The 23,249-nt window shown below is 35.8% G+C and overlaps 12 protein-coding genes across 13 annotated transcripts; 2 read left to right on the forward strand and 10 right to left on the reverse strand.

Moving 5' to 3' along the window:
* The first annotated feature begins 175 nt into the window (after positions 1-175).
* LOC17874850 (putative defensin-like protein 282) lies at positions 176-636 on the forward strand. Its single transcript, XM_006281438.2, has 2 exons — positions 176-296; positions 437-636. Exons 1-2 carry the CDS (start codon positions 176-178, stop codon positions 634-636), a joined length of 321 nt encoding a protein of 106 aa, XP_006281500.2.
* Positions 637-1,177: 541 nt separating this feature from the next.
* On the forward strand, positions 1,178-1,633 carry LOC17876847 (putative defensin-like protein 283). Its single transcript, XM_006281832.2, has 2 exons — positions 1,178-1,296; positions 1,404-1,633. Exons 1-2 carry the CDS (start codon positions 1,233-1,235, stop codon positions 1,580-1,582), a joined length of 243 nt encoding a protein of 80 aa, XP_006281894.1. The 5' UTR covers positions 1,178-1,232; the 3' UTR covers positions 1,583-1,633.
* A 295-nt stretch (positions 1,634-1,928) lies between these two features.
* On the reverse strand, positions 1,929-3,337 carry LOC17875939 (FBD-associated F-box protein At5g56370). The gene is made up of 3 exons (XM_006282228.1): positions 2,516-3,337; positions 2,292-2,423; positions 1,929-2,216 (listed from the first exon to the last, which is right to left on the reverse strand). Exons 1-3 carry the CDS (start codon positions 3,335-3,337, stop codon positions 1,929-1,931), a joined length of 1,242 nt encoding a protein of 413 aa, XP_006282290.1.
* Positions 3,338-3,902: 565 nt separating this feature from the next.
* On the reverse strand, positions 3,903-6,109 carry LOC17875165 (FBD-associated F-box protein At5g56370). The gene is made up of 4 exons (XM_006281902.2): positions 5,935-6,109; positions 4,888-5,742; positions 4,661-4,792; positions 3,903-4,567 (listed from the first exon to the last, which is right to left on the reverse strand). Exons 2-4 carry the CDS (start codon positions 5,707-5,709, stop codon positions 4,289-4,291), a joined length of 1,233 nt encoding a protein of 410 aa, XP_006281964.1. The 5' UTR covers positions 5,710-5,742; positions 5,935-6,109; the 3' UTR covers positions 3,903-4,288.
* Positions 6,110-6,907: 798 nt separating this feature from the next.
* LOC17876083 (FBD-associated F-box protein At5g56370) lies at positions 6,908-8,534 on the reverse strand. The gene is given in 3 exon segments (XM_006282136.2): positions 6,908-7,319; positions 7,409-7,539; positions 7,615-8,534. Coding segments are annotated over 3 exon segments (1,260 nt in total). The 5' UTR covers positions 8,432-8,534; the 3' UTR covers positions 6,908-7,007.
* A 147-nt stretch (positions 8,535-8,681) lies between these two features.
* On the reverse strand, positions 8,682-10,746 carry LOC17876187 (FBD-associated F-box protein At5g56370). Its single transcript, XM_006281404.2, has 4 exons — positions 10,555-10,746; positions 9,471-10,322; positions 9,244-9,375; positions 8,682-9,138 (listed from the first exon to the last, which is right to left on the reverse strand). The coding sequence occupies exons 2-4, from the start codon at positions 10,290-10,292 to the stop codon at positions 8,818-8,820; spliced, it is 1,275 nt and encodes a 424-aa protein (XP_006281466.2). The 5' UTR covers positions 10,293-10,322; positions 10,555-10,746; the 3' UTR covers positions 8,682-8,817.
* A 430-nt stretch (positions 10,747-11,176) lies between these two features.
* Positions 11,177-12,937, reverse strand: LOC17876504 (FBD-associated F-box protein At5g56380). Its single transcript, XM_006281751.2, has 3 exons — positions 11,883-12,937; positions 11,668-11,802; positions 11,177-11,572 (listed from the first exon to the last, which is right to left on the reverse strand). Exons 1-3 carry the CDS (start codon positions 12,735-12,737, stop codon positions 11,300-11,302), a joined length of 1,263 nt encoding a protein of 420 aa, XP_006281813.1. The 5' UTR covers positions 12,738-12,937; the 3' UTR covers positions 11,177-11,299.
* Positions 12,938-13,343: 406 nt separating this feature from the next.
* On the reverse strand, positions 13,344-14,806 carry LOC17876875 (FBD-associated F-box protein At5g56380). Its single transcript, XM_006281863.1, has 3 exons — positions 13,958-14,806; positions 13,719-13,853; positions 13,344-13,616 (listed from the first exon to the last, which is right to left on the reverse strand). Exons 1-3 carry the CDS (start codon positions 14,804-14,806, stop codon positions 13,344-13,346), a joined length of 1,257 nt encoding a protein of 418 aa, XP_006281925.1.
* Positions 14,807-15,688: 882 nt separating this feature from the next.
* LOC17876422 (probable FBD-associated F-box protein At1g32375) lies at positions 15,689-17,087 on the reverse strand. The gene is made up of 2 exons (XM_023777648.1): positions 16,314-17,087; positions 15,689-15,988 (listed from the first exon to the last, which is right to left on the reverse strand). The coding sequence occupies exons 1-2, from the start codon at positions 17,085-17,087 to the stop codon at positions 15,689-15,691; spliced, it is 1,074 nt and encodes a 357-aa protein (XP_023633416.1).
* A 1,462-nt stretch (positions 17,088-18,549) lies between these two features.
* LOC111829066 (putative FBD-associated F-box protein At5g50270) lies at positions 18,550-19,166 on the reverse strand. The gene has a single exon (XM_023777736.1). The coding sequence runs from the start codon at positions 19,164-19,166 to the stop codon at positions 18,567-18,569; it is 600 nt and encodes a 199-aa protein (XP_023633504.1). The 3' UTR covers positions 18,550-18,566.
* A 902-nt stretch (positions 19,167-20,068) lies between these two features.
* LOC17876878 (probable FBD-associated F-box protein At1g32375) lies at positions 20,069-22,084 on the reverse strand. Of its 2 annotated transcripts, XM_023789088.1 has the most exons (5): positions 21,969-22,084; positions 21,809-21,869; positions 20,923-21,710; positions 20,662-20,796; positions 20,069-20,561 (listed from the first exon to the last, which is right to left on the reverse strand). In XM_023789088.1, exons 3-5 carry the CDS (start codon positions 21,688-21,690, stop codon positions 20,286-20,288), a joined length of 1,179 nt encoding a protein of 392 aa, XP_023644856.1. In that variant the 5' UTR covers positions 21,691-21,710; positions 21,809-21,869; positions 21,969-22,084; the 3' UTR covers positions 20,069-20,285. The 2 variants fall into 2 exon arrangements, with proteins under 2 accessions (XP_023644856.1, XP_006281892.1); XM_006281830.2 differs by lacking the exons at positions 21,809-21,869; positions 21,969-22,084 and having other exon boundaries at positions 20,923-21,771.
* Positions 22,085-22,431: 347 nt separating this feature from the next.
* On the reverse strand, positions 22,432-23,046 carry LOC17876207 (putative FBD-associated F-box protein At5g50270). The gene is made up of 2 exons (XM_023777649.1): positions 22,663-23,046; positions 22,432-22,530 (listed from the first exon to the last, which is right to left on the reverse strand). Exons 1-2 carry the CDS (start codon positions 23,044-23,046, stop codon positions 22,432-22,434), a joined length of 483 nt encoding a protein of 160 aa, XP_023633417.1.
* Positions 23,047-23,249: the final 203 nt, after the last annotated feature.

A 23,249-nucleotide genomic window follows, 5' to 3' on the forward strand; every position in this document is an offset into this window, starting at 1 on the left:
AGATGGGGTTTTATTCCCATGATTTAATAACTAGGTCAATTTTGAAATCTGAATAGAGGAGATTTTAGTTCCCACGAATATCTCGCTAAACCCAATTATGCTATATATATATAGAGTAACATAAAATAACTATTTGATTCAATTATCCAAATTTAGACGATTAAGCACACTTCCAATGCCGAAGACCACTTTCCACATTGCTGCTCTCTTTGCTCTCACTTATCTTCTTCTTGCACCTGGTTTGATCTCTTTATCCTTCCTTCAAAATCTTGTGTTTCGTCACTATGCACGTGTACGTATGAGAGAAAATGAATTAAAACCTCGCCATTTTAAGTTGGTTTCTATGTCGATGATTCTTGTTTTTTTTTTCTTTTATTGGCAAATGGGAGAGAAGTATTATTGGCTATAATGGTGGTATCCCTTGAGAATAATCCAGAATGTGTCCAAACAAGGGATTGCACAAACGTTTGTTCAGACGGTGGTCTTTGCAACGAAAACTTTAAATGCATTTGTTGGTCGCCAAACGCAGTGATCAATAGCGGACCGCCATGCTGGTCGGACGAAATGTGTTTTAGTACGTGCGGTGGAAATGGTGGTTATTGTAACTACGAAATTGGAGGATGTTACTGCCAATGATAATCTTATCACACCTTTTAATTTAACTAAACTTGTAATCGACCTCTAAGTTAAATACATATACATGAGTGCTTCTCGTTGGTGTAACGTTAGGTGTTAATCTGATCCATTCCTTATCCTGACCGTTTTTCTTCCAACACAAATTTATTATTTCTCAGCCAAATACTCTTTTGCTTCTAGTATCGTCAAATTTACTATTTGTCGGTTGCCCTGAATTTAATTTACTATATAATTGCCATATGGCCATCTTTCACAAAAATTAAAACCATTCTGATTTGAGCTGAAGAAATGTTTCTAGAAAAGATAGAAAACCATATATAATTTGGAGAGAATAATCCACCTAATAGCCTTGGGGATATCAATTAGAATTTATTTCTTTTGATGATGGGGTTTTTTTTGCGATATAAACTAGTGAAGATTGTGTCCTTAAAAAGTATTTAGATTTCTTAACTTTTTTGTCATAAGAGTGTAACAGCAAACACATTAGCCTATAAATAAGTTGGCCAAAGTCACAACAAAATATTTAGCCAAGACAACCCAAAAAAACACATTCCAGTTATAATCACAAGAAAATAAGAACACAACAAACAGTACACATGACAAAGATCAGTTTCTACGTAGCTATGACTGCTGCGACAATCTACATCATGTTGTCATATGGTCTGGTTTTATTTGTCCATTTCATCTTATCTGTTTATTTCCATCATACTATTGTTTATCTTTGCATGGTAAAATTATCTTATCTGAATTTATCTTGTATGACACAGGGCTACTTGTCACGGCGGCTCGTGAGAATCTCCCACCAACACTGCCACCGTCAACGGATATGAATGAGTCAAGGGAAAAAGTCGGGCCACTATGCCTGTCGGACGGTGATTGCAAACACTTTTGTCGTCCGAAAAAAGGTGTTTGCAACATAGATTTCGAAACCTGTGTGTGTTCCTAATGATCTATCAAACCTGAATAAACTAAAAGTATTTTAATAAAAAAATAAAAATGTGATTTAGAAAAGAAAAAAAGATCGAACATAAAAACGTTTGATCATGATATATTGATTGATATATATGGATGCCTAAGCTACTTTTATGTTTCTTCAAACTCAACTTCAGAATCTTTAGGTAAAGAGATATAAATATATAGCTTATGAGCCAATACCAAAAGGTTGTAGCCACAAGTCTACAAGAGTCAATACCAAAGTCATAAGAAATAACAGAATTGGCCATATATATTTCTATGAATCCAAACTCCTATGGGATCATTGAGGAACTGAATGAGAGAGCCCACACCAGCATTTAACCAAACACAAGCTCACATTCTGTTGAACCCCTCGACGAGTGCGCCAATTCTTTGATCATTTTATATTTCACTTTGAGTCTATTGAGCCGGCTGATATGTGGGGAAAAAGTAGCAATCTTCAAACGCCTTGAGTGGTTCAAGATAAACGTCGCGAGTTGTCTCTCTCTATCCCCTCCTCTGTAGTTTCTCCACTCCAAAGTCTCAAGAACGAACATCAGCGTTTCAGGAACAATGCTTGGTTCATCCCAATGAAATGTAGGAACTTCAGAAAAATGGCCATGGGTCTGAGGTGCATTATAAGACCATTAGAGAAAAACCACGAAAGCTTTTCATAGTTTCTAGAGATTTAATGTTTTTACCTCGTTAAGCTTGAGAGATCGTAATTTCGGGGAATGATGGAGCATACTGATAAGTAGATCCCACTCTGTTACACAAGTGCAAAACTCCAAGTGTACTAGCTGATGAAAAATTGTACCAGTAGGAAACGGAGACTGCAATACAAGACAACATAAACGTAAAGACTAACAAGTATTTCGATTATACTATAAGGAACATATGCTGTTGCTGTCAAGTGTAATCTTACCTCAGAAGGTAAACATAGCAAGAGGCGTTTGAGTGGTACCAGAGATCTGAGGATATCAGTAATGTTGCTACATGTAACCGCGACATGTGCTTCCACAATTTCAGGCATATTCTCAACCATACACTCGTAACTAAAATCAACAATCTTGAAATACTTCAAAGAAGGCGTATACATCAACAACGCAGCATCTTTTAAACCGGTTGAATCATAGACTAATCTTTGCAATGAAGGCAGCATAACAGAAAAGGTAGCTACATTGTCATGAATGGCTCGTTCCAAGACCAAGACTTCAAGAACAGGGCATCTTGATAAAAGCTTCCGAGAAGATTCATCGTCTCGGAAGATCACCTCTACTAGGTGCAACGTTTTGAGCAACTTAAAACATACTGGGAACTGAGCATCCACAAGTGATACGTTTTTTAGTTTTAGCGCCACGAGTGTTACACATGTAAACAAGCTCTGAGGCAATCTGCTAGGCTTTCTAATCGTGAAACAATAATCGAAGTTAAGCTCACGCAAACCTCGTTCCACCGCGAATCTAATCCAAAACCCGATATCTACGTCCTTACATTGTCGATCTAACTTGAAATGCAAACTCTCTAAAACTTGAGCCTTGTTTAATAGCAAAGACCTGTCAACGAACTGCACAATTTTCCAATGTTCAGCATTGCTATTGATATCGATGTACTCGAGTTTATGCACCAACTTCCAAAGATTCCGCCATCGCTTTGACAAAACACTAGTCTTCAAGACATCTTTTGTTGGAAGCAATGAAAGTATATGCAACAGGAAATCATCGGGCAAGAAGCTGATACGGTCCATATTTCCAAGCTTTTTAATTAATCCAATGATTTTGCTGCGAACACAGAGAGATAAAAACATTAAATCAGAGACAAAAACGACGAGACCAGGTTTTAGCTTTCCATCTCTTAAACTGTATAGAAGAAATAAGAACACATGAAAGTCAAAGTTTAATGCATCTAAAGTTCAGTGGAACATATGGTTTTGTCTTCGAGAAAACCTTAAAAAGTAGAAGTGGTAGTCTACAAAGAAATCAAAACAACCCTATTCTATTTCAGAGAGATTGAAATCAGTTCTAGAAAATCATCCAGTGCTATTCATATTCAAGAAATTTAAAACGAAGGAAGAAATAGATAACCTGGACCCTTATCGTCACTGAAGAACCCTAATCAGTATTTTCAGGTATCACACGAATAAAACGATACTGTATATTCTTTTGGTGATACCTACCTTTATATTTAATTTTTCTAATAATTCCAACTTCAATTTTACTTCGTCTGATTTTAGGAGTTTATTTTAACAGAAATAATTCTTCAATAAACCATAACGAATGTAAAATTAACTACTTAAAAAAATTCCACATTATTGTAAGACCATAAGAGTAAATGGGTTGTTTTACGAATAGAAACAGAGCAAATGGGTTTTAAGAAGAGAAAACAGAGCAAAATGGTTTTCAGAAGAGAAACAGAGCAAATAGGGATTTAAGAATAGAAACAGAACAAATGGTTTTAAGAATAGGAGCAAAGTAAATGGTTCCTTAAGAAGAGAAAACAAAGAGCATATGGTTTTTAAGAATAATAGAAACAGATCAAAATGGTTTTAAGAAGAGAAAACAGATCAAAATGGTTTTAAGAAGAGAAAACATAGCAAATGGTTTTTAAAGAAGAGAAAACAGAGCAAATGGTTTTTAAGAATAATAGAAACAGAGCGAATGGTTTTAAGAAGAATCCATCCTGACGGGTTTCGGACTCTTCAGCGGAAGACAAAGTGACTTGTTGAAACTTGAGACAAAGCTGCCAACTCTCCGAGCATCCCATATTTTTTCTTCAAAGTGGTGAGTGTCGATTTGAAGGTCGCTTTCTTCAAACTCGTTGAATGTTTCAAGATAAACATCACGACTTCTTTCTCTGTATTCAATCCTCTGTAGTTACTCCACTCCAAAGTTTCAAGTCCGAGCACGAACGTTTCAGGAACAGATCTGGACTCCTCCCAATCATATATTGTTTCTTCAGTATCACTGGCGATATGTCCCTGGAGATATGTATCATTAGAGACCAGTAGTAAGGATTAGAGATGAGAGACTAAGAAAAACCCTAAATGTTTTTAAGGGTCCGGTGTGTTTACCTTTCTGAGTTTGAGAGTTCGGAGTTTTGGAGCATGTTTGAAAAGACACATAAGTAGATCCCATTTTGTATCACATGTGCAAAACTCCAAGTCTACAAGCTGATGGAAGATTTTACCAGTAGGGAAAAGCCACTGCAAATAGAATCATAAAAGACTATATAATAAAACTATGTATAACATGGTTTTCTACTATGAGTGTAATTTTTTTAAAGTGTTTAGTGATTTACCTCTGAGCGTAAACACAGCTTGAGGCGTTTGAGAGATGTAAGAGAACCGAGGAGATTGTCGCATTTGCAATAGATAACATCAACATTTGCAGCCACGATCTCAGGCATTTCCTCAATCATACACTCGTGACCAATATCTTCGATCTCTAAGCTCTTCAATGAAGGAGCATGCAACGCAAACGGACCTCCACTAGAATCTATATTATGATAGTTGAACTTTAGGAGTGAAGGCACCGTGATAGAAAAGCTTGTTACATTGTCTTCTGGTACTCGTTCCACGAGCAAGACTTCAAGAATCTGGCAGCTAGAGAAAAGCTTCCGAGGGGATTCATCGTCTAAGTAAATCACACAATCAAGGTGCAATGTTTTGAGTAACGGGAAACTAACCGGGAATTTAACATCCTCAAGCGATACATTGTAGAGTTTAAGTACCACGAGAGTTCCGCAGGTAAACAAGCTTTGAGGTAATCTTTTAGGCTCATCAAACTTGGAAGGCCATAATTCGAACTTACGTAGACCTCGTTCCACTGCAGTTCTAACCCAAAATCCGATATCTACATCATTGCAACGGCTGATAAACCAGAAACGCAAACTCTCTAAGACCGGAGCCTCGTTTAATAGCAAAGACCTGTCCACAAACAGCATAAATCTCGCATAATCATCACCATTCCCAGTCCAGTCCATGTACTCGAGTTTATGAACCAACTTCCAAAGGTTCCGCCATCGACTAGACAAAAGACTTGTCTTCAAGACATCTTTTGTGGTTAGTGATGAAAGTATCTTCAATAGGATATCATCCGGCAGGGAACTGATCCAGTCCATAGGACTCTTTCAGCTTTTAGTCCAGTGATTTTTCTGACAACACAAAGAAACGAAAACCTTAAATCAGAAATGAGGAGGACTAGGATTCAGTTTTCATTTTCTTTTTTCCGAATCTGTATTATCATTATATTAAAACAGATAATCTAATCTAAACAAAGCTCATTGAAAATAAAGAAAAAATAAAAAAAAATATCATCATTCTTGAGAGAGTAAGAATAGACTAACCTTGGAACATTACTAGTATCATGCCATCATTTATTTTGTATCTATCATTTGATGCTAGAGAGATCCAACACAAAATTTAAAATGGAAAACAAAGATTTTTGTATTGATTGCAACCGAATTTCACCAATTACAAAACAATTCTCATATCGCAGATTAGAGACCGGAATTTAAGAGTCGAGCGAGTTGAGTTTTTGAGCTGATTGACTGCGGATTCCATCTTGGTAACGCACTTCCCCTATTTATAGGGAAGCACGGTTATCTAGGGCTCGTCTTTTTCTTGTGAAATTACGATTTTACCCCTCCACATTTTTTTGAGTATAACCGAACTCTTTTATATTATATTTAAATAGTTTAATTTTTTATTTAGCCAACAATCAAATGAAAGAGTTTAACACATGTCCGACATATCATATTATTTTTGAGTATATATATATATATATATATATATATATATATATATATACATATATAAATTGATAATTAAAGAATTAATAAACACTCAATTAATTAATTTCTCATGTTTTGTGTTGACTTAGTATAAACATAAAATGCTATTCGTTAAAATAACACAATAATATATTAAAATGTAAATATATATGGTCCTAGTAATATTCTAAAGTAATAAATATATAAATTTACACAGATATATCTAAAATAATTATAATGCTTTTCTTTTGTATTTTGTAATTTATCTTTTCTTGTATTACACATTAATTTACTGGTGTGTTATGTTTATGAATTTTCTAAAATAATTATTTTTATCTAAAAAACAATTTAAAATAATAATTTAGTACTTCATAATTATTTTTTTGTGTTTTATTGGCTCTCAATAAACTATACAATAATTATATAATCTACATTTAGATAGTAACCACAAACACTAGTCTTCAAGAGAATCAAGACATCTTTTGTAGGAAGCAATAAAAGGATCTGCAACAGGAAATCATCAAGGAACAAATTGATAGAGTGATATGCAAGCTTTTAAACCAGTGATTTCGCTGTCAACACAGAGAGTTGAAAACCCTAATAATTCTTCAATACTACTGAATGGAAAACGTGTACAAAAGCTTAACTTAACCAAAGACAAGCTCACACTCTGTTGAGCCCCTTGGCAAACGCGCCAAATCCGTGAGCATACGATATTTCATCCCAACTGTTGTACGGAGTTCCATCCTCAATTCTTTGGGGTCAACTGGTGAAAAGGTTGCAATCTTTAGACGCTTTGAATGTTTGAAGATAAAAGTTGCGAGTTCTCTCTCTATCTTCCATCCCCTGTAGTTTCTCCACTCAAAAGTTTCAAGAACAGACTTCAGCGTTTCAGGAACAGAGCTTGGTTCATCCCAATGAAGCATAGGATCTCGAGAAACAATGCAGTCAAAATGGACCTGAGTGCACCGTAAGACCATAAGAGACTTATTAACTCAGACAAGAAAACTCGCAAAGCCTTTCAATAGTTTCAAAGGTTTTGTTTTACCTCGTTAAGCTTGAGAGATCGAAGTTTCGGGGATTGTTGGAGCATAGACATAAGTATATCCCACAATGTTTAACAAGTGAAAAACTCCAAGTGTTCAAGCTTGTGGAAGATAATACCAGTAGGAAACTCAAGCTGCAGTAAAAACACAAATAAGCGTAAAGACTACAAGTTTGATTCGATCGGATGTTGTTGTAAAGTATATCTTCCCTCGCAGTGTATACATAACAAGAGACGTTTGACTGATGCAAGAGATCTGAGGATTTCATCAGTATTGTAACATATCACCTCCACAAGTGCTTCCACGATCTCAGGCAAATACTCAATGATACAATTGTAACCATTATCTAAAATCTTAAAGTACTTCAAAGAAGGCGTCTTCATCACAAGCTCAGAACTAAAGAATCCAAGATACATAAATCTTTGCAATGAAGGCACCATAACAGAGAAATTCGACACGTTGTCATTTGGAGCTCGAATCAAATCCAAGACTTCAAGAACAGGACAGCTTGACAAAAGCTTCAGAGGAGATTCATCGTCTAGGAAAATCACATCATTCAGGTGCAGCGTTTTGAGCAACTGGAAACATACCGGGAACTGAACATCCACAAGGGATACGTTTTTCAGTTTGAGCACCACGAGTGTTCCACATGTATACAAGCTCTGAGGCAATCTGATAGGCTCATCAATCATATGACTATAATCGAAATTCAGCTCACGCAAGCCTCGTTCTACTGCGATTCTAACCCAAAACCCAACATCTACGTCCCTGCATTTCATACCAAACTTGAAATGCAAACTCTCTAAGACTGGAGCCGTGTGTAATAGCAAAGACCTGTCCACAAACAGAAACAATTTCCAAGGTTCAGCATTCTTATCGATATCGATGTACTGGAGTTTAGGCACCAACTTCCAAAGATTCCGCCATCGTTTTGACAGAACACTCGTGTTCAAGACATCTTTTGTAGGAAGTAGTGTAAGTATCTGCAAGAGGAAATCATTGGGCAACAGACTGATACGGTCCATTTGGAACTCTCCAAGCAATTAATCTGAATAAGAAACAAGCATACAAAGTGCTGCTGCTTCTCTTCGTCACTTACGAACCCTAATTCTATATTTTGATTTTGATTTTTAATCTATTTATTAAGTTTTTGAACAATTTCTTCATTTTCTTTTTAATTAAGAAGCTAAAATTCGGGAAAAAGGAAAAAACAAAAGAAGGTCAAAGTCTCAAAATAAATGTAAAAGTCAACAGAGAAGAAAAAAGGTCAACGAAGAAGAGAAACAGAGCAAGTTTAGAAAAGAGGAGAAACAGAGAAAAGTTTAGAAAAGAAGAGAAACAGAGCATAAGGTTTAAGTTTAGAGAACTGCAACAAAGCAAGTTTAGAATCCTGAAGGGGTTCAGACTTTGATTAAAGAGAAAACGGATTTATTGAACTGCTATGCGATACTGAGCCAAAGACGGGCTGACATGTTGCAACTCTAGCCAAAGCTGTCAACTCTTGAAGCATCCGGTTTTTCTCCTCCGTAGTGGTGGTGGCTACAGGTGAAAAAGTCGCTTTCTTCAAGCTCCTTGAATTTTTGAAGACAAACCTCACGAGTTCTTTCTCTTTGTTCCATCCTCTGTAGTTGCCCCACTCCAAAGTTTCAAGTCCGAGCTTCAACCTTCTAAGAACAGATTTGGGCTCACCCCAATTATATACCTCTTCCCAAGTATTTCTGTAGTCGTGTCGCTGAGGATATATATATATATATATATATATATCATTAGAGACCAGTAATAAAGATTAGAGATGAGAGACTTCACAAGAACCGACCAAACTCTGATATGTTTTTACCTCAAAGAGTTTGAGAGCTCGTAGTTTTGGAGAATGTTTGAGAAGAGACATAAGTAGATCCCGTTTTGGATTGCATGTGCAAACCTCCAACTCTACAAGCTGATGGAAGATTTTACCAGTAGGAAACCGCGACTGCAAAATAGAATATCATAAAGGACTATATATTATATATGTATAAATTGGTTTTCTATTTCAAAGGGAAAAATTTCAAGTGTTTAGTAACTTACCACTAAGTGAAAGCACAGCGAGAGGCGTTTGACTGATGTAAGAGAAGCTAGGATATTTTCACTGTTCCTATAGATTTGTACATTTGCAGACACGATCTCAGGCATTTCCTCAATCATACATTTGTGACCAATACCGTCGATCTCTAAGCTCTTCAAAGAAGGGGCATTCAACGCAAACAGGCCTTCACCGGAATTTACATTGAGATAGATTAACTTTCGGAGTGAAGGCACCGTAATAGAAAAGCTCTTTACATTGTCTTCAGTTACTCGTTTCACGACCAAGACTTCAAGAACTTTGCAGCTTGATAGAAGCTTCTGAGGGGATTCATCGTCTAAGAATATCACCGAACGAAGGTGCAATGTTTTGAGTAAGGGGAAACTAACCGGGAATTTAACATCCTCAAGCGATACACTGTCGAGTTTAAGTACCACGAGTGTTCCGCACGTAAACAGGCTTTGAGGTAATCTTATAGGCTCACTATAGGGAGCTGAGGAATAGTCGAAATCACGTAAATCTCGTTCCGCTGCAACTCTAACCCAAAACCCGATATCTATATCACTGGATTTGCTAAAAGACTTGAAACTCAACCTCTCTAAGACTGGAGCCTTGTTTAATAGCAAAGACCTGTCCACAAACCTCATAAATTTTCCATGATCAGTAGCATTCGTATTACCACAATCGAGGTACTCGAGTTTAGGAACCCACTTCCAAAGGTTCCGCCATTGCTTAGACAATAAACTTGTCTTCAAGACATCTTTTGTGTTAAGTGATGAAAGTATCTGCAACAGGGATTCATCTGGCAAGGAACTGATCCTGTCCATAGGACTCTCTCTTTTAATCCAGTGATTTTACTGACAACACAGAGATATGAAAATTTAAAATCATAAACAAGGAGACCATGATTCCATTTTCATTTCCCAAATTTGTTTTATCATAATTCATAAGTAACAAATGTTTATAGAAACAGAGTAATCAAATCTAAACTAAACCCATTCAACTGAGATTGTAAAATACCAAATAATAATAATAATCATCATCATTTATTTATAATCATCATTAAGAAGAGAGTAAGAAATGACTAACCTTGGAACACTAACTAGTAATCATGCCTTGTGCCCATCATTTGATGCTAGAGATCCAACACAAATTTAATTTTATGATGGAAATTATAGATTTGCTTATTGATCGCAACCGAATTTCGACACAATTACAAAATAGTTCTCACAACGCTAACCAGAGATCGGAATTTAAGAGTCGAGCTAGCTAAGTTTTCAAGCGGATTGACTGCGGATCTCCTTCTTGGTAATGTGTTTCCCTATTTATAGGGGAAGCTGGGTCATCTAGGGTTCGCTTTTTTTGTGAATTTTCCTTTATGCCCCTTTAAAGTCGGTCGTGAGATAAACCGAACTCTTTTATGTTAAATGTCATTTTTTTAATTTTGTCAAGACTCAAATGAACAGTTGTAACACATGTCCAACATATCATATTATTTTAGACTATCGATACTTTGGCTACAAATGGTTGCAGAAAATTGAATAGGTTTGAAATATTAAGTTGAATTGTGGATGAACATTTTGATGAACATTTTTCCTTTATAAATTGTTCAATTTTTCAATTTTTTAGGTGGAGTGGATTGAACAATTTTTTCAACTTCTTCAACTCAAATGGTGAAAATTGGCTGAATACTATTTTTCAACTTCTTCAATTCCCAATATAAAGTTTCTAACATTTTTTATCACTAAAAAACTTTAACATCAAACACCAAAAGAGGAAATGAAAATCAAAAACTAAAGATCTAAAAAGGTTTGGTCTGAGAGATACAGCATTTTCAGTTAAATACCAGCTCACAAGTAGATGAAACCCTTGGCGACAAGGCTAACTCCTGAAGCATCTGCAGTTTCTTGTTGGAATCAGTCGACTTAGCGGTGAAACTCGCCTTCTTTAAACAAACTGCGGTTTTCAAGATATATGTTGAAAGTTCTTTCTCTTCTTGCCTTCCTTCATACTCTATCCACTCAAAAATTTCAAGATTTGAGGAAAAACATCTTGGGACAGAGCCAGGTTGCTTCCACTGAGGCCGGGGATTCGTAACAGGATGACACTAAGATTTCAGTTTGAAATGTACAGTGCATTAGAATCATTAATGAATTATGATTTCAACTCTAAAAACCAATATAGATCAATGATAAAATATACCTGGTTGATTTTGATCACCTTTAAGCTAGGCGAATTTTGGAGCAGATGCATAAATAGATCGAGCCACTCTGATTTGCAAGTACATACCTCCAAATGTTTGAGTCTATGGAAGCAACTCCCAAGAGGATAAACAACCTGACACGAGACATTATAATACAGTTGAGCAACATAATACTCAAACGAATACGAAGAGGCAGGAGACCAACAAAGTTTACCTCTGAAGCTGATAAACACAAACGAATGTGCTCAACCGAAGCAAGAGAATGAAGAAGCTTCTCGGGTCGGCTCAGAATAACTTCGACCTTCGCTTCTACAACTTCATGGATGTTTATACTCTCGCTAAACGAAAGGCAACGAGAACGATCTACAATGTGAAAGTATTTCAAAGAAGGAGCGTCTATCAAAAGTTGCGTGATTTTAGCGTCAATCAAAGATAACTTCTTCAAGGAAGGCACTACAATCTTGAAAACCAGCTCGCAAGTCTCACTGTGACTAATTTCTTGTATGACTAAGTCTTCAAGAACAGGACAATTGGGTAAAAGTCTTAGTAGAGCATTCTCGTCAGAGTATGACATAGATTTGAGGGTTAGAGTTTTCAAAGACCTTAGAGAAATGAGATCAGGAACATCCAAACATCCCATCTCCAGATTCAAGACCACAAGTGTTTCACATGTATATAGACTCTTTGGGACAAAACCTCGCCTGTAATAAACGTATTCGAGTTTCAGCTCCATTAGACCACGTTTCACCGCGGTTCGAACCCAAATCTCAATATCATCATATGTGCTATGTCGACCTAACTTGAGATTCAGACTTTGTAGAACAAGACCTTCCCGTGACATCAACGATCTGTCCACGAACCGTCGAAATATCCCATAATCAGGATCTGGACATCGCAGAGATACACGTTCGGGAAAGTGAGTGAGCTCATCAAACTCAAGTCTTGGTACCGTGATCCAGAGAGACTTATATCGTTTAGACAAAAGCATAGTTCGCATAACATCTTTTGTCGGAAGAAAGGACAATATCCTCGACAGGACTTCGTCAGGTAAGTGACTAATTCTATCCATTAAGTGTCCGGACACTAGAGACGAATCAACATAAGAACAAGAGATTACGATGGGAATCTCATTACTAAATGGAACCAGCCGAACCCATAATAGAGAAATTGGTAGATGATGAGAAAAAAGAGACAAAAATTCTTTGGAAGTGATTTGTGTCAAAGCGGAGAATAAGAAGAGCTCACAAGAAAAGATTTGGGACTGCCGCTGTTCCTTGGTCTAACCCTAATGGAAAACTTGAAGACGGCGATAGTCCTAATAACAAAATCTTTTATTTCCTTTTCGCCGGTATTAAATATTGTTTTAGATTATATAAATAAAAATTAAATACAAATTTAATTACTTTTCTCAGTGTTAAGTTTAAACATTAGTTTTAGTTATTTTGACTAAATGTGTTATTTTGACTATCTTGTATAGAATCCAACCCTTTCTCTATTAACGTTGCAAAATTTTAACATCAAACTCCACCAAAAGAGAAAAGGAAAAGAACGAAACTTGAATAAACTGTCACTTTTAAAGAATAGAATCAGATAACTTGTCATGAACAAAAAAAATATAAAATAAAACACAAGATCGTTTTTGATCTGAGAGTGATCACTGATTAGCATGAACATTTCAGGTGAATACAAGCTCACAAGTAGATGAAACCCTTGGCGAAAATGATAACTTCTGAAGCATGTGCAGTTTCTCCTTGTCATCAATGGATTTAGCAATGAAACTCGCCTTCTTTAAACAAATCGCGTTTTTCAAGATATATGTTGAAAGTTCTTTCTCTTCTTCAAACCCTCTGTATTTGTCCCACTCCAATATTTCAAGACTTGAAGGCAAACATGTTGGAACAGATCTCGGTTGATACCATTCAGGCCGGACAATTTTTGTATTATGATTCTGAAACTGTTAATCAATACGGTTGCAATTTTCAGTAAAATCCTTGTTGGATCATTTTAGGCGAAATTAAAACACGCAAATCTGCTTAGAAATAAAACACACCTGATTGATTTTGATAACCTTTAAGCTAGGCGAATCTTTGAGCAGACGCATGAACAAATAGAGCCACTCTGATTTGCATGAACATACCTCCAAATGTTTGAGTCTAGGGAAGCAACTACCAACAGGATACACAACCTGCATAACAAGGATACGAGATATGACCGAATAAACATATGAGCAACTCAAAGACAGAGATGTTAAGGCTGAAACAACAAAAACTAAGAGACCAACAAAATTACCTCTGAATACGATAAACATAAACGCATATGCTCCGCTGACGTAAGAGAATGCAGAAGCTCCTCGGGTCTTCTGAGAATAACCTCAATGTTGACCTTTACCAAATCATTGATGTTCTTAATCTCGCAAAACGAATTTTTCCTCGACCGATCTTTAATGTACAAGTATTTCAAAGATTGAGCATCTATGTCAAGTTCGTAGATTCCATCGTAATTCAAAGATAGTCTCTTCAAGGTAGGCACTTCAATCCGGAAAATCTGACTGAAGGTGGCAATGGGTCTATGCTCGATGTACAAGTCTTCAAGAACAGGACACTTGGGTAAAAGTCTAAGTAGAGAACGTGAGCTAGAGAAAATCACAGATTTGAGGAATAAAGTTTTGAGAGACCTTAGACAAACAAGGTTAGGAAAATCCAAACCAACTTCTTCAAGTTTCAAGACCACAATTGTTTCAAAACTTTTATATAGACTTTTTGGTAGAAAGAGACGCCAGCAACGCTCTGAGTATTGGAGTTTCAGCTCCACTAGACCACGTTTCACAGCGGTTTTAACCCAAATCGTAACATCTTCATATGCGAATGGTCCGTCTAATTTCAGATACAGACTTTGAAGAACCTGACCTTCGAATGACATCAAAGATCTGTCCACAAACTGGCGAAATATATTATAGCCAGCTTGCGTAAACGGAGGTGTGGGAAAGTGAGTGGTATCGTCAAACTCAAGTCTTGGTACAAACATCCAGAGAGATTCCCAACGCTTAGACAAAAACATGGTACGCATAACATCTTTTGTCCGAAGAAATGACAATATCTTCAACAAGACATCGTCAGGTAAGTGACTGATTATATCCATTAGATTTCGAAAAACCAGAGACGACTATAATTAGCTCAAGACAAAGGGAAAATCTCAATTATGCTTTCTCGATTAACCTACACAGGAAAAAGAACCAAACATACCCATGCATGCATGCATTAGAGAGAATGGAAAGACGATAGAAGTGAAACAAAGACATATATTTTAACAAAGTGATTCGTTTCAAAAATTGATGACAAGGGAAGACAATGACTTACTCTGTTCCTTCGTCTCCTATGAAACCTAATTGAAACTTGACGACGGCAATGGTCTTAATAACAATTTTTTTTTCCTTTTTTTACTTCCTCTTTCTCGGTAGATAATTATTAAATATTATTTTGGATATTAAAGTTTTGGCATATATTGGATATATACGAATTTAATTACAGTTTTAAGTTTTAATTTACTTAACGCAATTTTTTAAGTTCCCAATCAAATCATACGAGTAATAATTTTGTTTGAAAAATAAAAGGGAATTTAATAAAAAAAACCTTCCACATTTGGCCGGATCTATTTTGAAACCCTCAACTATTTTTTGATTGAATAAAATCTGAACAAAAAATGTTTTTATAAGTGACAGGTTAAGTTTGTTAATATTTTTTAAGTTCAGGGTTTTATTTACTAATAAAATAGTTGAGGGTTTAAAAATGGATCCAACCAATGTTGAGGTTTTATTCACTAAATTCCCAAAATAAAATAAGATGAAAACCTATATCTGTAGATAACTTTAGAACCAAGTTTGCTTGTTGGAACCCTGAATTCCTTAAAAATATCATTAAATTAAGCAATAAGAACTTAAAAAGAAATCTACAAGTCTTAAAAAAAAAAATCTTTGAATCAAACTGCTTCGTAACCAAATGTTACGTTTCCTCTATGACTGGATCACGTACTCTCTTTGAATGCAAGCTGACAAGTTGAGCTCCTATGTAACATTGACAACTCCTCCATGAGAACCTGACGTTTGTCTTTAAGATCTATTGATTTGTAGTAGAATGTTGCCGTCTTTAAATGACTAGAGTTTCCTAAGATGAATCTCGCGGCTTGTTTCTCGTCTGGTTTTCCTTGGTATCGCACCCATTCAAAAGTCTCAAGACTTGATGTGAGACATTCGGGAATATAACTCGGTTCACTCCAGCACGGCAGCTTCCCGGGATGTTTAGCCTGAATTTGGTGGTGCCGACACTGAAAATACTACAAGTACATAGCCACATTAGACCCATCTTATATATAATCTTTTAGTGTTAAAAGAGTAAATGTGACCTTTTACCCGATCTAGTTTGAGAAATGTAAGTTTAGGGGAATTTTTGAGAAGACACATAAGTAGATTAAACCACTTTATCAGGCACGTACAAAGCACCAACCGTACAAGCTGGCTATATATTCGGCTTCCATGATATGCTTCCTACAAATGATGTACACAATGATAGATTAATGAAAACCCCACATTTGTGTTTGAACGAACATATAGCTAGTTCATTTTTTTTTTTACTTTAAAACGAATACGTACCATGGAAGTAGGGAAACATATATAAAGTTTCTGGACTGAATCAATAGATCCTAGAAGCTTCTCAATGCAGCTATACTGTACGTCAATATATGCGTTTACAATCTCAGGCATTTTATTCTCAATGACACAAACCCCACCAGAATAATCCTTAATATCCAACAATTTCAAAGAAGGAGCCTCAATCACAAACCCAAGCGAATCGCCTTTAACTCTTTTTGATGTAGAAGTTAACCTTAAATTCTTTAAAGATGGTACTCTAATAGCAAAGATCTCCACATTGTCATTGTCACATCGCTTCACTTCCAAATCCTCAAGAACAGGACAATATTTGGATAAAAACCTGTTACAAAACTCATCACCAGCTCGGTATTTCATGGATACAAGACTCAAATCCTTAAGAGACGGAAAAGAAATTTGAGAATCAACATCCTCAAGAATCGCGTTTCTTAGTTTCAATTTGGTAAGTGTATTTACCCCAAAGCCTGTAGACAAGCTCCTCGGACGAAGGACTAAATTTTTAGTAGAAGAAGAATCAATGTCGATGATCAGCTCTCGCACACAGCTGTTAGTATAACATGCCCCAATAACTACAAAACCATGATTTTGACCAAGTTTGAAATGCAAGCTTTCTAGAACTGGAGTCTCACATGAAAGCAAAGAGCTATTAACAAACTGCAAGAATCTCCATTTCTCACCCTCTCGGTACATGTTGTGATCATATTCGAGATTTTGCACAAACTTCCAAAGAAACTTCCATCGTTTCGACAAAACCATTGTGACCACAACATCTTTGGTAGGTAGTGACGACAATACTTTCAAGAGAAGCTCATCAGGCAAGTGGCTTATCCTATCCAATTGTTCCAATCGAAACTGGATTCTTTTTCTACACTTGAGACAACAAAGCAGACTCCAAAACATAACAAAAATTGAGGTTCTGAATATCCTGTAAACAGATAGAGTATATTTAATTCATCCCAAACGAATTCATGAATAATAACAAAACAAAGCCAGTACATGTAAATTATAAAACAGATGTCTAGCTCCAAAATACCTAATTAAACACCTTTGTTACATGTTCAAGAACCAGCTGATACTATTACTCAGTTGACAAACCCTAAACCGTGAGAGTGAGATAGTTATATATTTATACTCTTAGCTGGAAAAATCACATTCATTCCCGAGATTTTCTCATAGATTCTAAAGAGTTTGTTTTGTATACCAATCGCATTTCGTCTTAACAAAAGATTTTATCGATCTTATTCAAAATTCGAACTTATCCAAGAGTATTGTTTACTATAATTAAACTCAATGGAAAAAATAAGATAACTATAAACTTATATATTTCTCATCAATAAAATAAAGTTAATAACTAAAACAATGGACTTTTTTACCAAGTTTAAAACGCAAACTTTCTAGAACTGGAGCCTCATGCAATAACAAATAACTGAAAACAAACCGCAAGAATCTTCCGTCACCACCATCGCTATATTAGTAAATCAATACTGTAATTAAGCAATCGTTTCTTAAACCAAGAAATTGAACAAATAGCACACCAAAACAATACTTAAATCCAAAGACCAAATGTAAAAGACTTATTAAAACGAAGGAAAGATAGAAAGAAAATATGAAGATAAAAACCGAAGTAGAACCAACTCCATAGAGCATCTGAATTTTTTTGTTTTAGGGTATTAGAAAAAGGGTTTCAAATTCTTTGCGCTTCGTAAGATGAACGATGCTACTTTCTTCTCTTCGTTTGTTCCTTTATATTCTTTCCAGTGGAAAGATTCAAGACTTGATAACAGACATTCAGAATTTGAGCTGCGTTCATTCCAGCATGGGCTTCTATCAGCTTTAACCACATGAACATGGCACTAAGATTAAAAAAAAAACAAAAAAAGGATAAATATAATGGTATGATATTAGTGTACTGTAGTGAATTATTAGAAATTTGCTGACATTAGACTGGAATATTTACCTCAAAAAGTAATTTATAAGACAAAAAAAAAAAGACAAAAAAAAATGTATTGAATTATTGATTTGTGTCCGCTCTTTTATAAGACAAAAAAAAAAAAGAAAAAAAAAATGTAATTTACTGCAGAAATAAAATCTAGCCATACCGGAAAATATTAAACCAGATTCGGTAAAAGTCATTTCAGTCCAATAAATCAAACTAAACCAACATAACAGCGATGGTACAGTTTAAACCGAAAAAAATCACCAAATGACGACAATACAATTATTCCGTATGTTTCTTTAGATTAAGCATTTTATGGTGAAAATGTTCACATTGTCATCTTGACGTTTTTTCACAACCAAGCACTCTAGAACATGACAACTAGATAAAAGCCTCTCGACAAACTCGTCACTTGGGTATTTCACCCATTTAAGGCTTAGTTTCTTGAGAGATGGGAAAGCTATTGGAGAAGTAACATCCACAAGAACCACTCCCTCTATTTTCAACTTCACAAGCATGCTACACCCTGTGTACAAACTCCTTGGAAGTATTACAGGAGCTGCTCCACTGTCAAAACTACACCCCGTCTTGATAATCAGCTTATGCACACAGTGTTTAAGTGCAGCTCTGGTCCATACTCCGATATCAACGGCACCAGACTTTCGACCGAGATTGAAACGCAAAGTTTTTATAACTGGTGCCTCATGCAAAAGCAAAGACCTGTCCACGAATCTAGGATAATTTTCATTGCTATCATCATCATATATGAGTTTTGGCGCCATCTTCCAAAGCGGTTGCCACCGTTTGGACAAAACCATCGTGGCCACAACATCTTTCGCAGGCAGAAAAGACAATATACTCAAGAGCAGTGCATCGGGAAATTCACTTATGTGATCCATCGGTTTGAAGATAATACTTCAGCAAAATCCCAAAACCTTGTATTAAAAACAGAAATCCACAGTAGAAATCAACGCGAAAGTTCACTAGCACAAGTAGATTCGTACGTAGACGTTTAGTTCCAAACAGAGATCAATGGAAGAAACTAGTAGGAAAGTCTCACACAAAGAACACAAAAGTAAAGAAGACTCGAACTCTCTTGCTCCTTTTAACTCTCGGCTGTTTGATTTTAATTACTCTCTTAACTTTTCTCTGTTTCTCTCTTTGCGTTAGCGTATAACGTGTTTGTGATAATTATAAAACCCTAACGTCCCCTGTTTTTTTTTCTCTTTGCAACCAAGAAACAGAATATAAAATATATTTCAATTAGATATAATATATATATATATATATATATATATATATATATTTAATAGTTTATTCATTTAATCATTTTATAAAACAATGTCTAAAACCTTTCGTTTTTAAAAAAAAAATTATTGGGTAATTTTTAAACCATTAATTGTAAAATAAAAATCTGAATGATTGGAGCTAGGTTTGTGTTTTGCAACATGGATCCACGTCTAAAACGAAAAAGAAAAAACTGGCCTGTTCCAAAAAGAGCCACCACACCAAACTTATTTAGCTATCGGTTCAAATTCAGTAACAGTTATTTTAAACTAGGAAATGGGACACTAACATAACCAGCAAAGTTTGTGAAAGGTTAAGTCCAACCATACGTAATTGAAAAAAAAAAATGTTACAGAAGAAGAGAAACTACTCATAAGATGTCTTTTTCAACAAAAAAAAAAAAGACTCATAAGATGAATAATGATGCTGCAGAAAATCGAACGTAAGATAATAGTTCTTATGTATATTTCTTCTAGTAAGCAGAGAGGTTGAGGAACAACATAAGAAATTTAAATACCAAGCTACACTACATTTACATAAAAGGAGAAAAGACCAAAACAATGCTTAATGCTGATAAACCAAGTAAGACAATGGTTCTTCCGTAAGTCTCTCAGAGAGCATAAAGCCAAAAACATAAGAAATTCAAATAGCTCAAACATAACCTTTCAACATAACTAAGATTCGAGTCAAACATTGACATACCAACAGATGATCATATTACCTTAATAGCTTCAGTCAAATATAAGCTGGCAGGTAGGTGAGCGTCTGGGGGACGATGACAATTCCTTGAGCATCTGAAGTTTCTTGTTGGGATCGTTGGAGTTGGAGGAGATAGTTGCCTTCTTTAAACATTTTGCATTTCTTAAGATAAATGTCGATACATCTTTCTCTTCCTCAGTTCCTTCATATTTTACCCATTCCAGAGTTTCAAGACTTGATATCACACACTCAGGGATAGAGCTAGGTTCACTCCAGCATAGACTAGCTTCATATGGCTGCTCATGGTACTGAATTAAATTGATGAGACAGAAGTACAGTGTATTAGATCAACATATATACTGATCCAAGGGAACTGAATAATTTGGGCTGAAATAGATACATATGTACCTTTTCAAGGATGAGCTCCCGTAACTTAGGGGAGTCTATTAGTATACGCATGAGTAGATTCAGCCATTCTGTCTCACATGTGCACAGCCTTAAATGCACAAGACGGTGGAAGACACTACCAACAGGATATGCATTCTACATATATGAGATAGAATAAGAGATATTAAGTACTTGAAGGACTGTGGCCACAACAGGTTTTATCACAAGAGATTACAGGTTGTTTCCATTGCCGTTTAATAAATAAGATAATCAAAGAAATACCTTTGAAGTTGATAAACACAGATGGAGACGCTTGGCAGAAGTAATAGACCCCAAAATCTTCCCAGGATGAACATAAAGGACGTCAACATCAGCCTTTACAATTTTAGGCATATCATTCTCAATGATACAAAACCCACCCTTATGATCAACAATGTCTAAGCACTCCAAAGAAGGAGCATCAATGACAAACCCACGAGCATCATTCTTAACACTTTTTGGTGACTCACGTAAGAATAAACTCTTTAGAGAATGCACTATAACAGTGAAAATGGTCACATTGTCATTGGGGTCTCGTTCCACAAGTAAGGCTTCAAGAACAAGGCAATTGGATAAAAGCCTCTTGACAAAAGCATCGTTTGGATACCTCACAGATGAAAGGCTCAAAGTTTTGAGGGATGGAAAAGAAACCAAGGAAGAAACTTCCAAAATAACCACGCTGTTTAGTTTCAAGGTCACAAGCATTGTACAGCCTGTATATAAACTCTTTGGAAGTATGAAAGGAATCTTACTTGAAGAACAATCAATGTCAACAATCAAGCAACGTACACAGCGTTTAACTGCAGTTCTGGTCCATACACTGATATCTGCAGCATCGCACCTTCTACCAAGCTTGAAACACAAAATTTCTATAACAGGTGCCTCGTGCAAAAGCAAAGACTTGTCTACAAACCGAGAAAAGCTTCCATACTCGATATTTTGATAACTATCATCATATATGAGTTTAGGCACTAGTGTCCAAAGCAACTCCCACCGTTTAGACAAAACCATTGTGGCCACAACATCCTTGGCTGGCAGTAAAGACAATATTCTCAAGAGCAGCGCTTCAGGCAACTGATTTATAAAATCCATTATAGAAAAAGAGCTTGTTAAAAAAAAAAAAAAAAACCTGATACTATCCTTTAGTGTCTATGAAATTTTGAGCTGTCTCTTCTCACTTTCAAAGCTCACTGAGAAGTGAAAAATTTCATAAGAAACAGAGATTCACAAATAACACCGGATGCAAACAAAAAAGTACAGAGAGGGAAGACAAAGAAATCAAAACTCACCTGACGCATCAAAATCAGAAGTAACCAAATAGATTTATGATCTATAAACAGATTCCTCTTAGATCAAACAAAGAAAATAAAAACGAATACATAATCTTTAAATCTGTTAGAGAGACACAATTTCGTCGAAATATAAGGACGATGGTGGGATAAGAGAGTAAAGCTGGATGTATATTTAAATATGATGTAGTACTGCAATCACTAGTGGGCTTCCTCTTTCTAAAAAGATGCGAGTTCATATAAATCTAAAGATATTTATACTAATATACAAATGTTAGTTGAAATTTTAAATGATTCTTATAATACTTTGAATATAGTAGTAGGTCCAAGAAAGTTTGATAGTTGATTAAAGATGACACTTCTCACTTCTCAGCACAGTACAGAACCTCTAAAAAAGCAAAGACTTATGTCAAACCTCATTCCTCTTATTTGTTTTGAGACCGTTATAGATATCTAAAGGTCTCTAAAGTTTACAATGGCCATGTTCGGTATATGATCGTGCGACTGTGTTGGCCGTTAAACATACAAGATGATGGAAGACACTACCAACAGGATATGCATCCTGCATACAAGACAGAATAATTACAAGCAATATTAGTGTCAAGATACTTGATCACAAGAATACCAAGTATTTCCAATGGTGCATATGGTAGAATGATAGAAACAAAAACTTGAATGAACAAGGAAACAATACCTCTGCCGTTGATAAACATAAATAGAGAAACTTGACTGAAGTAACAGAACTCAATATATTCACGGGCTGACTATGATTCAAGTCAATATCTGCTATTACAATATTAGGCATCTCATTCTCAATGACACAAAACCCACCCGTATAATCAAGAATCTCCAATGACTCCAAAGAAGGAGCATTTATCACAAACCCATCTGCAGCATCTCTATGTTTGCCTGGTGATTTACAGACGAATAACTGCTTTAGAGAAGGCACTCTAACGGTGAAAACAGTCACATTGTCATCAAGACATTGCTCCACCATTAAGTCTTCAAGAATGTGACTGCTTGATAAAAGCCTGTTGACAAAATCATCACCTGGGTACTTCATGGATATAAGCGTCATTTTTTAAAAAGATGGGAAAGAACCAAAGGAAGTAAAATCTTGAAGAATTACGTTGACTAGCTTCAAGGTCACTAGCATTGTACAGCATGTATGCAAACACATGAGTAGATCCAAGGAAATTAAATATTATAGCCTGAAATACATATATACCTGTTGAAGTTTGATATCCCGTAGCTTAGGGGAATCTCTGAGCAGACACATGA

The sequence above is a fragment of the Capsella rubella genome, unplaced genomic scaffold, assembly GCF_000375325.1.
Source record: "Capsella rubella cultivar Monte Gargano unplaced genomic scaffold, Caprub1_0 scaffold_8, whole genome shotgun sequence".
NCBI lineage: Eukaryota > Viridiplantae > Streptophyta > Magnoliopsida > Brassicales > Brassicaceae > Capsella > Capsella rubella.

Excerpts from the sequence above, each read along its gene's own strand:
- LOC17874850 (XM_006281438.2), top strand. The coding sequence starts at position 176 with ATGCCGAAGACCACTTTCCACATTGCTGCTCTCTTTGCTCTCACTTAT. Across the intron at positions 297-436 it reads TCGTCACTATGCACGTGTAC|AATGTGTCCAAACAAGGGAT; the intron begins GTATGAGAGAAA and ends AGAATAATCCAG.
- LOC17876847 (XM_006281832.2), top strand. The coding sequence starts at position 1,233 with ATGACAAAGATCAGTTTCTACGTAGCTATGACTGCTGCGACAATCTAC. Across the intron at positions 1,297-1,403 it reads CTACATCATGTTGTCATATG|GGCTACTTGTCACGGCGGCT; the intron begins GTCTGGTTTTAT and ends TGTATGACACAG.
- LOC17875939 (XM_006282228.1), bottom strand. The coding sequence starts at position 3,337 with ATGGACCGTATCAGCTTCTTGCCCGATGATTTCCTGTTGCATATACTT. Across the intron at positions 2,424-2,515 it reads TGCTATGTTTACCTTCTGAG|TCTCCGTTTCCTACTGGTAC; the intron begins GTAAGATTACAC and ends CTTGTATTGCAG. Across the intron at positions 2,217-2,291 it reads GATCTCTCAAGCTTAACGAG|ACCCATGGCCATTTTTCTGA; the intron begins GTAAAAACATTA and ends AATGCACCTCAG.
- LOC17875165 (XM_006281902.2), bottom strand. The coding sequence starts at position 5,709 with ATGGACTGGATCAGTTCCCTGCCGGATGATATCCTATTGAAGATACTT. Across the intron at positions 4,793-4,887 it reads AGCTGTGTTTACGCTCAGAG|TGGCTTTTCCCTACTGGTAA; the intron begins GTAAATCACTAA and ends TTCTATTTGCAG. Across the intron at positions 4,568-4,660 it reads GAACTCTCAAACTCAGAAAG|GGACATATCGCCAGTGATAC; the intron begins GTAAACACACCG and ends ACATATCTCCAG.
- LOC17876187 (XM_006281404.2), bottom strand. The coding sequence starts at position 10,292 with ATGGACAGGATCAGTTCCTTGCCAGATGAATCCCTGTTGCAGATACTT. Across the intron at positions 9,376-9,470 it reads CGCTGTGCTTTCACTTAGTG|TCGCGGTTTCCTACTGGTAA; the intron begins GTAAGTTACTAA and ends TCTATTTTGCAG. Across the intron at positions 9,139-9,243 it reads GAGCTCTCAAACTCTTTGAG|CGACACGACTACAGAAATAC; the intron begins GTAAAAACATAT and ends ATATATCCTCAG.
- LOC17876504 (XM_006281751.2), bottom strand. The coding sequence starts at position 12,737 with ATGGATAGAATTAGTCACTTACCTGACGAAGTCCTGTCGAGGATATTG. Across the intron at positions 11,803-11,882 it reads TGTGTTTATCAGCTTCAGAG|GTTGTTTATCCTCTTGGGAG; the intron begins GTAAACTTTGTT and ends GTCTCGTGTCAG. Across the intron at positions 11,573-11,667 it reads AGGTGATCAAAATCAACCAG|TGTCATCCTGTTACGAATCC; the intron begins GTATATTTTATC and ends CTGAAATCTTAG.
- LOC17876875 (XM_006281863.1), bottom strand. The coding sequence starts at position 14,806 with ATGGATATAATCAGTCACTTACCTGACGATGTCTTGTTGAAGATATTG. Across the intron at positions 13,854-13,957 it reads TATGTTTATCGTATTCAGAG|GTTGTGTATCCTGTTGGTAG; the intron begins GTAATTTTGTTG and ends CTTGTTATGCAG. Across the intron at positions 13,617-13,718 it reads AGGTTATCAAAATCAATCAG|AATCATAATACAAAAATTGT; the intron begins GTGTGTTTTATT and ends TAACAGTTTCAG.
- LOC17876422 (XM_023777648.1), bottom strand. The coding sequence starts at position 17,087 with ATGGTTTTGTCGAAACGATGGAAGTTTCTTTGGAAGTTTGTGCAAAAT. Across the intron at positions 15,989-16,313 it reads TATGTTTCCCTACTTCCATG|TGTCGGCACCACCAAATTCA; the intron begins GTACGTATTCGT and ends TAGTATTTTCAG.
- LOC111829066 (XM_023777736.1), bottom strand. The coding sequence starts at position 19,166 with ATGGATCACATAAGTGAATTTCCCGATGCACTGCTCTTGAGTATATTG.
- LOC17876878 (XM_006281830.2), bottom strand. The coding sequence starts at position 21,771 with ATGGATTTTATAAATCAGTTGCCTGAAGCGCTGCTCTTGAGAATATTG. Across the intron at positions 20,797-20,922 it reads TGTGTTTATCAACTTCAAAG|AATGCATATCCTGTTGGTAG; the intron begins GTATTTCTTTGA and ends TCATATATGTAG. Across the intron at positions 20,562-20,661 it reads GGGAGCTCATCCTTGAAAAG|TACCATGAGCAGCCATATGA; the intron begins GTACATATGTAT and ends AATTTAATTCAG.
- LOC17876207 (XM_023777649.1), bottom strand. The coding sequence starts at position 23,046 with ATGACGCTTATATCCATGAAGTACCCAGGTGATGATTTTGTCAACAGG. Across the intron at positions 22,531-22,662 it reads TATGTTTATCAACGGCAGAG|GATGCATATCCTGTTGGTAG; the intron begins GTATTGTTTCCT and ends TCTTGTATGCAG.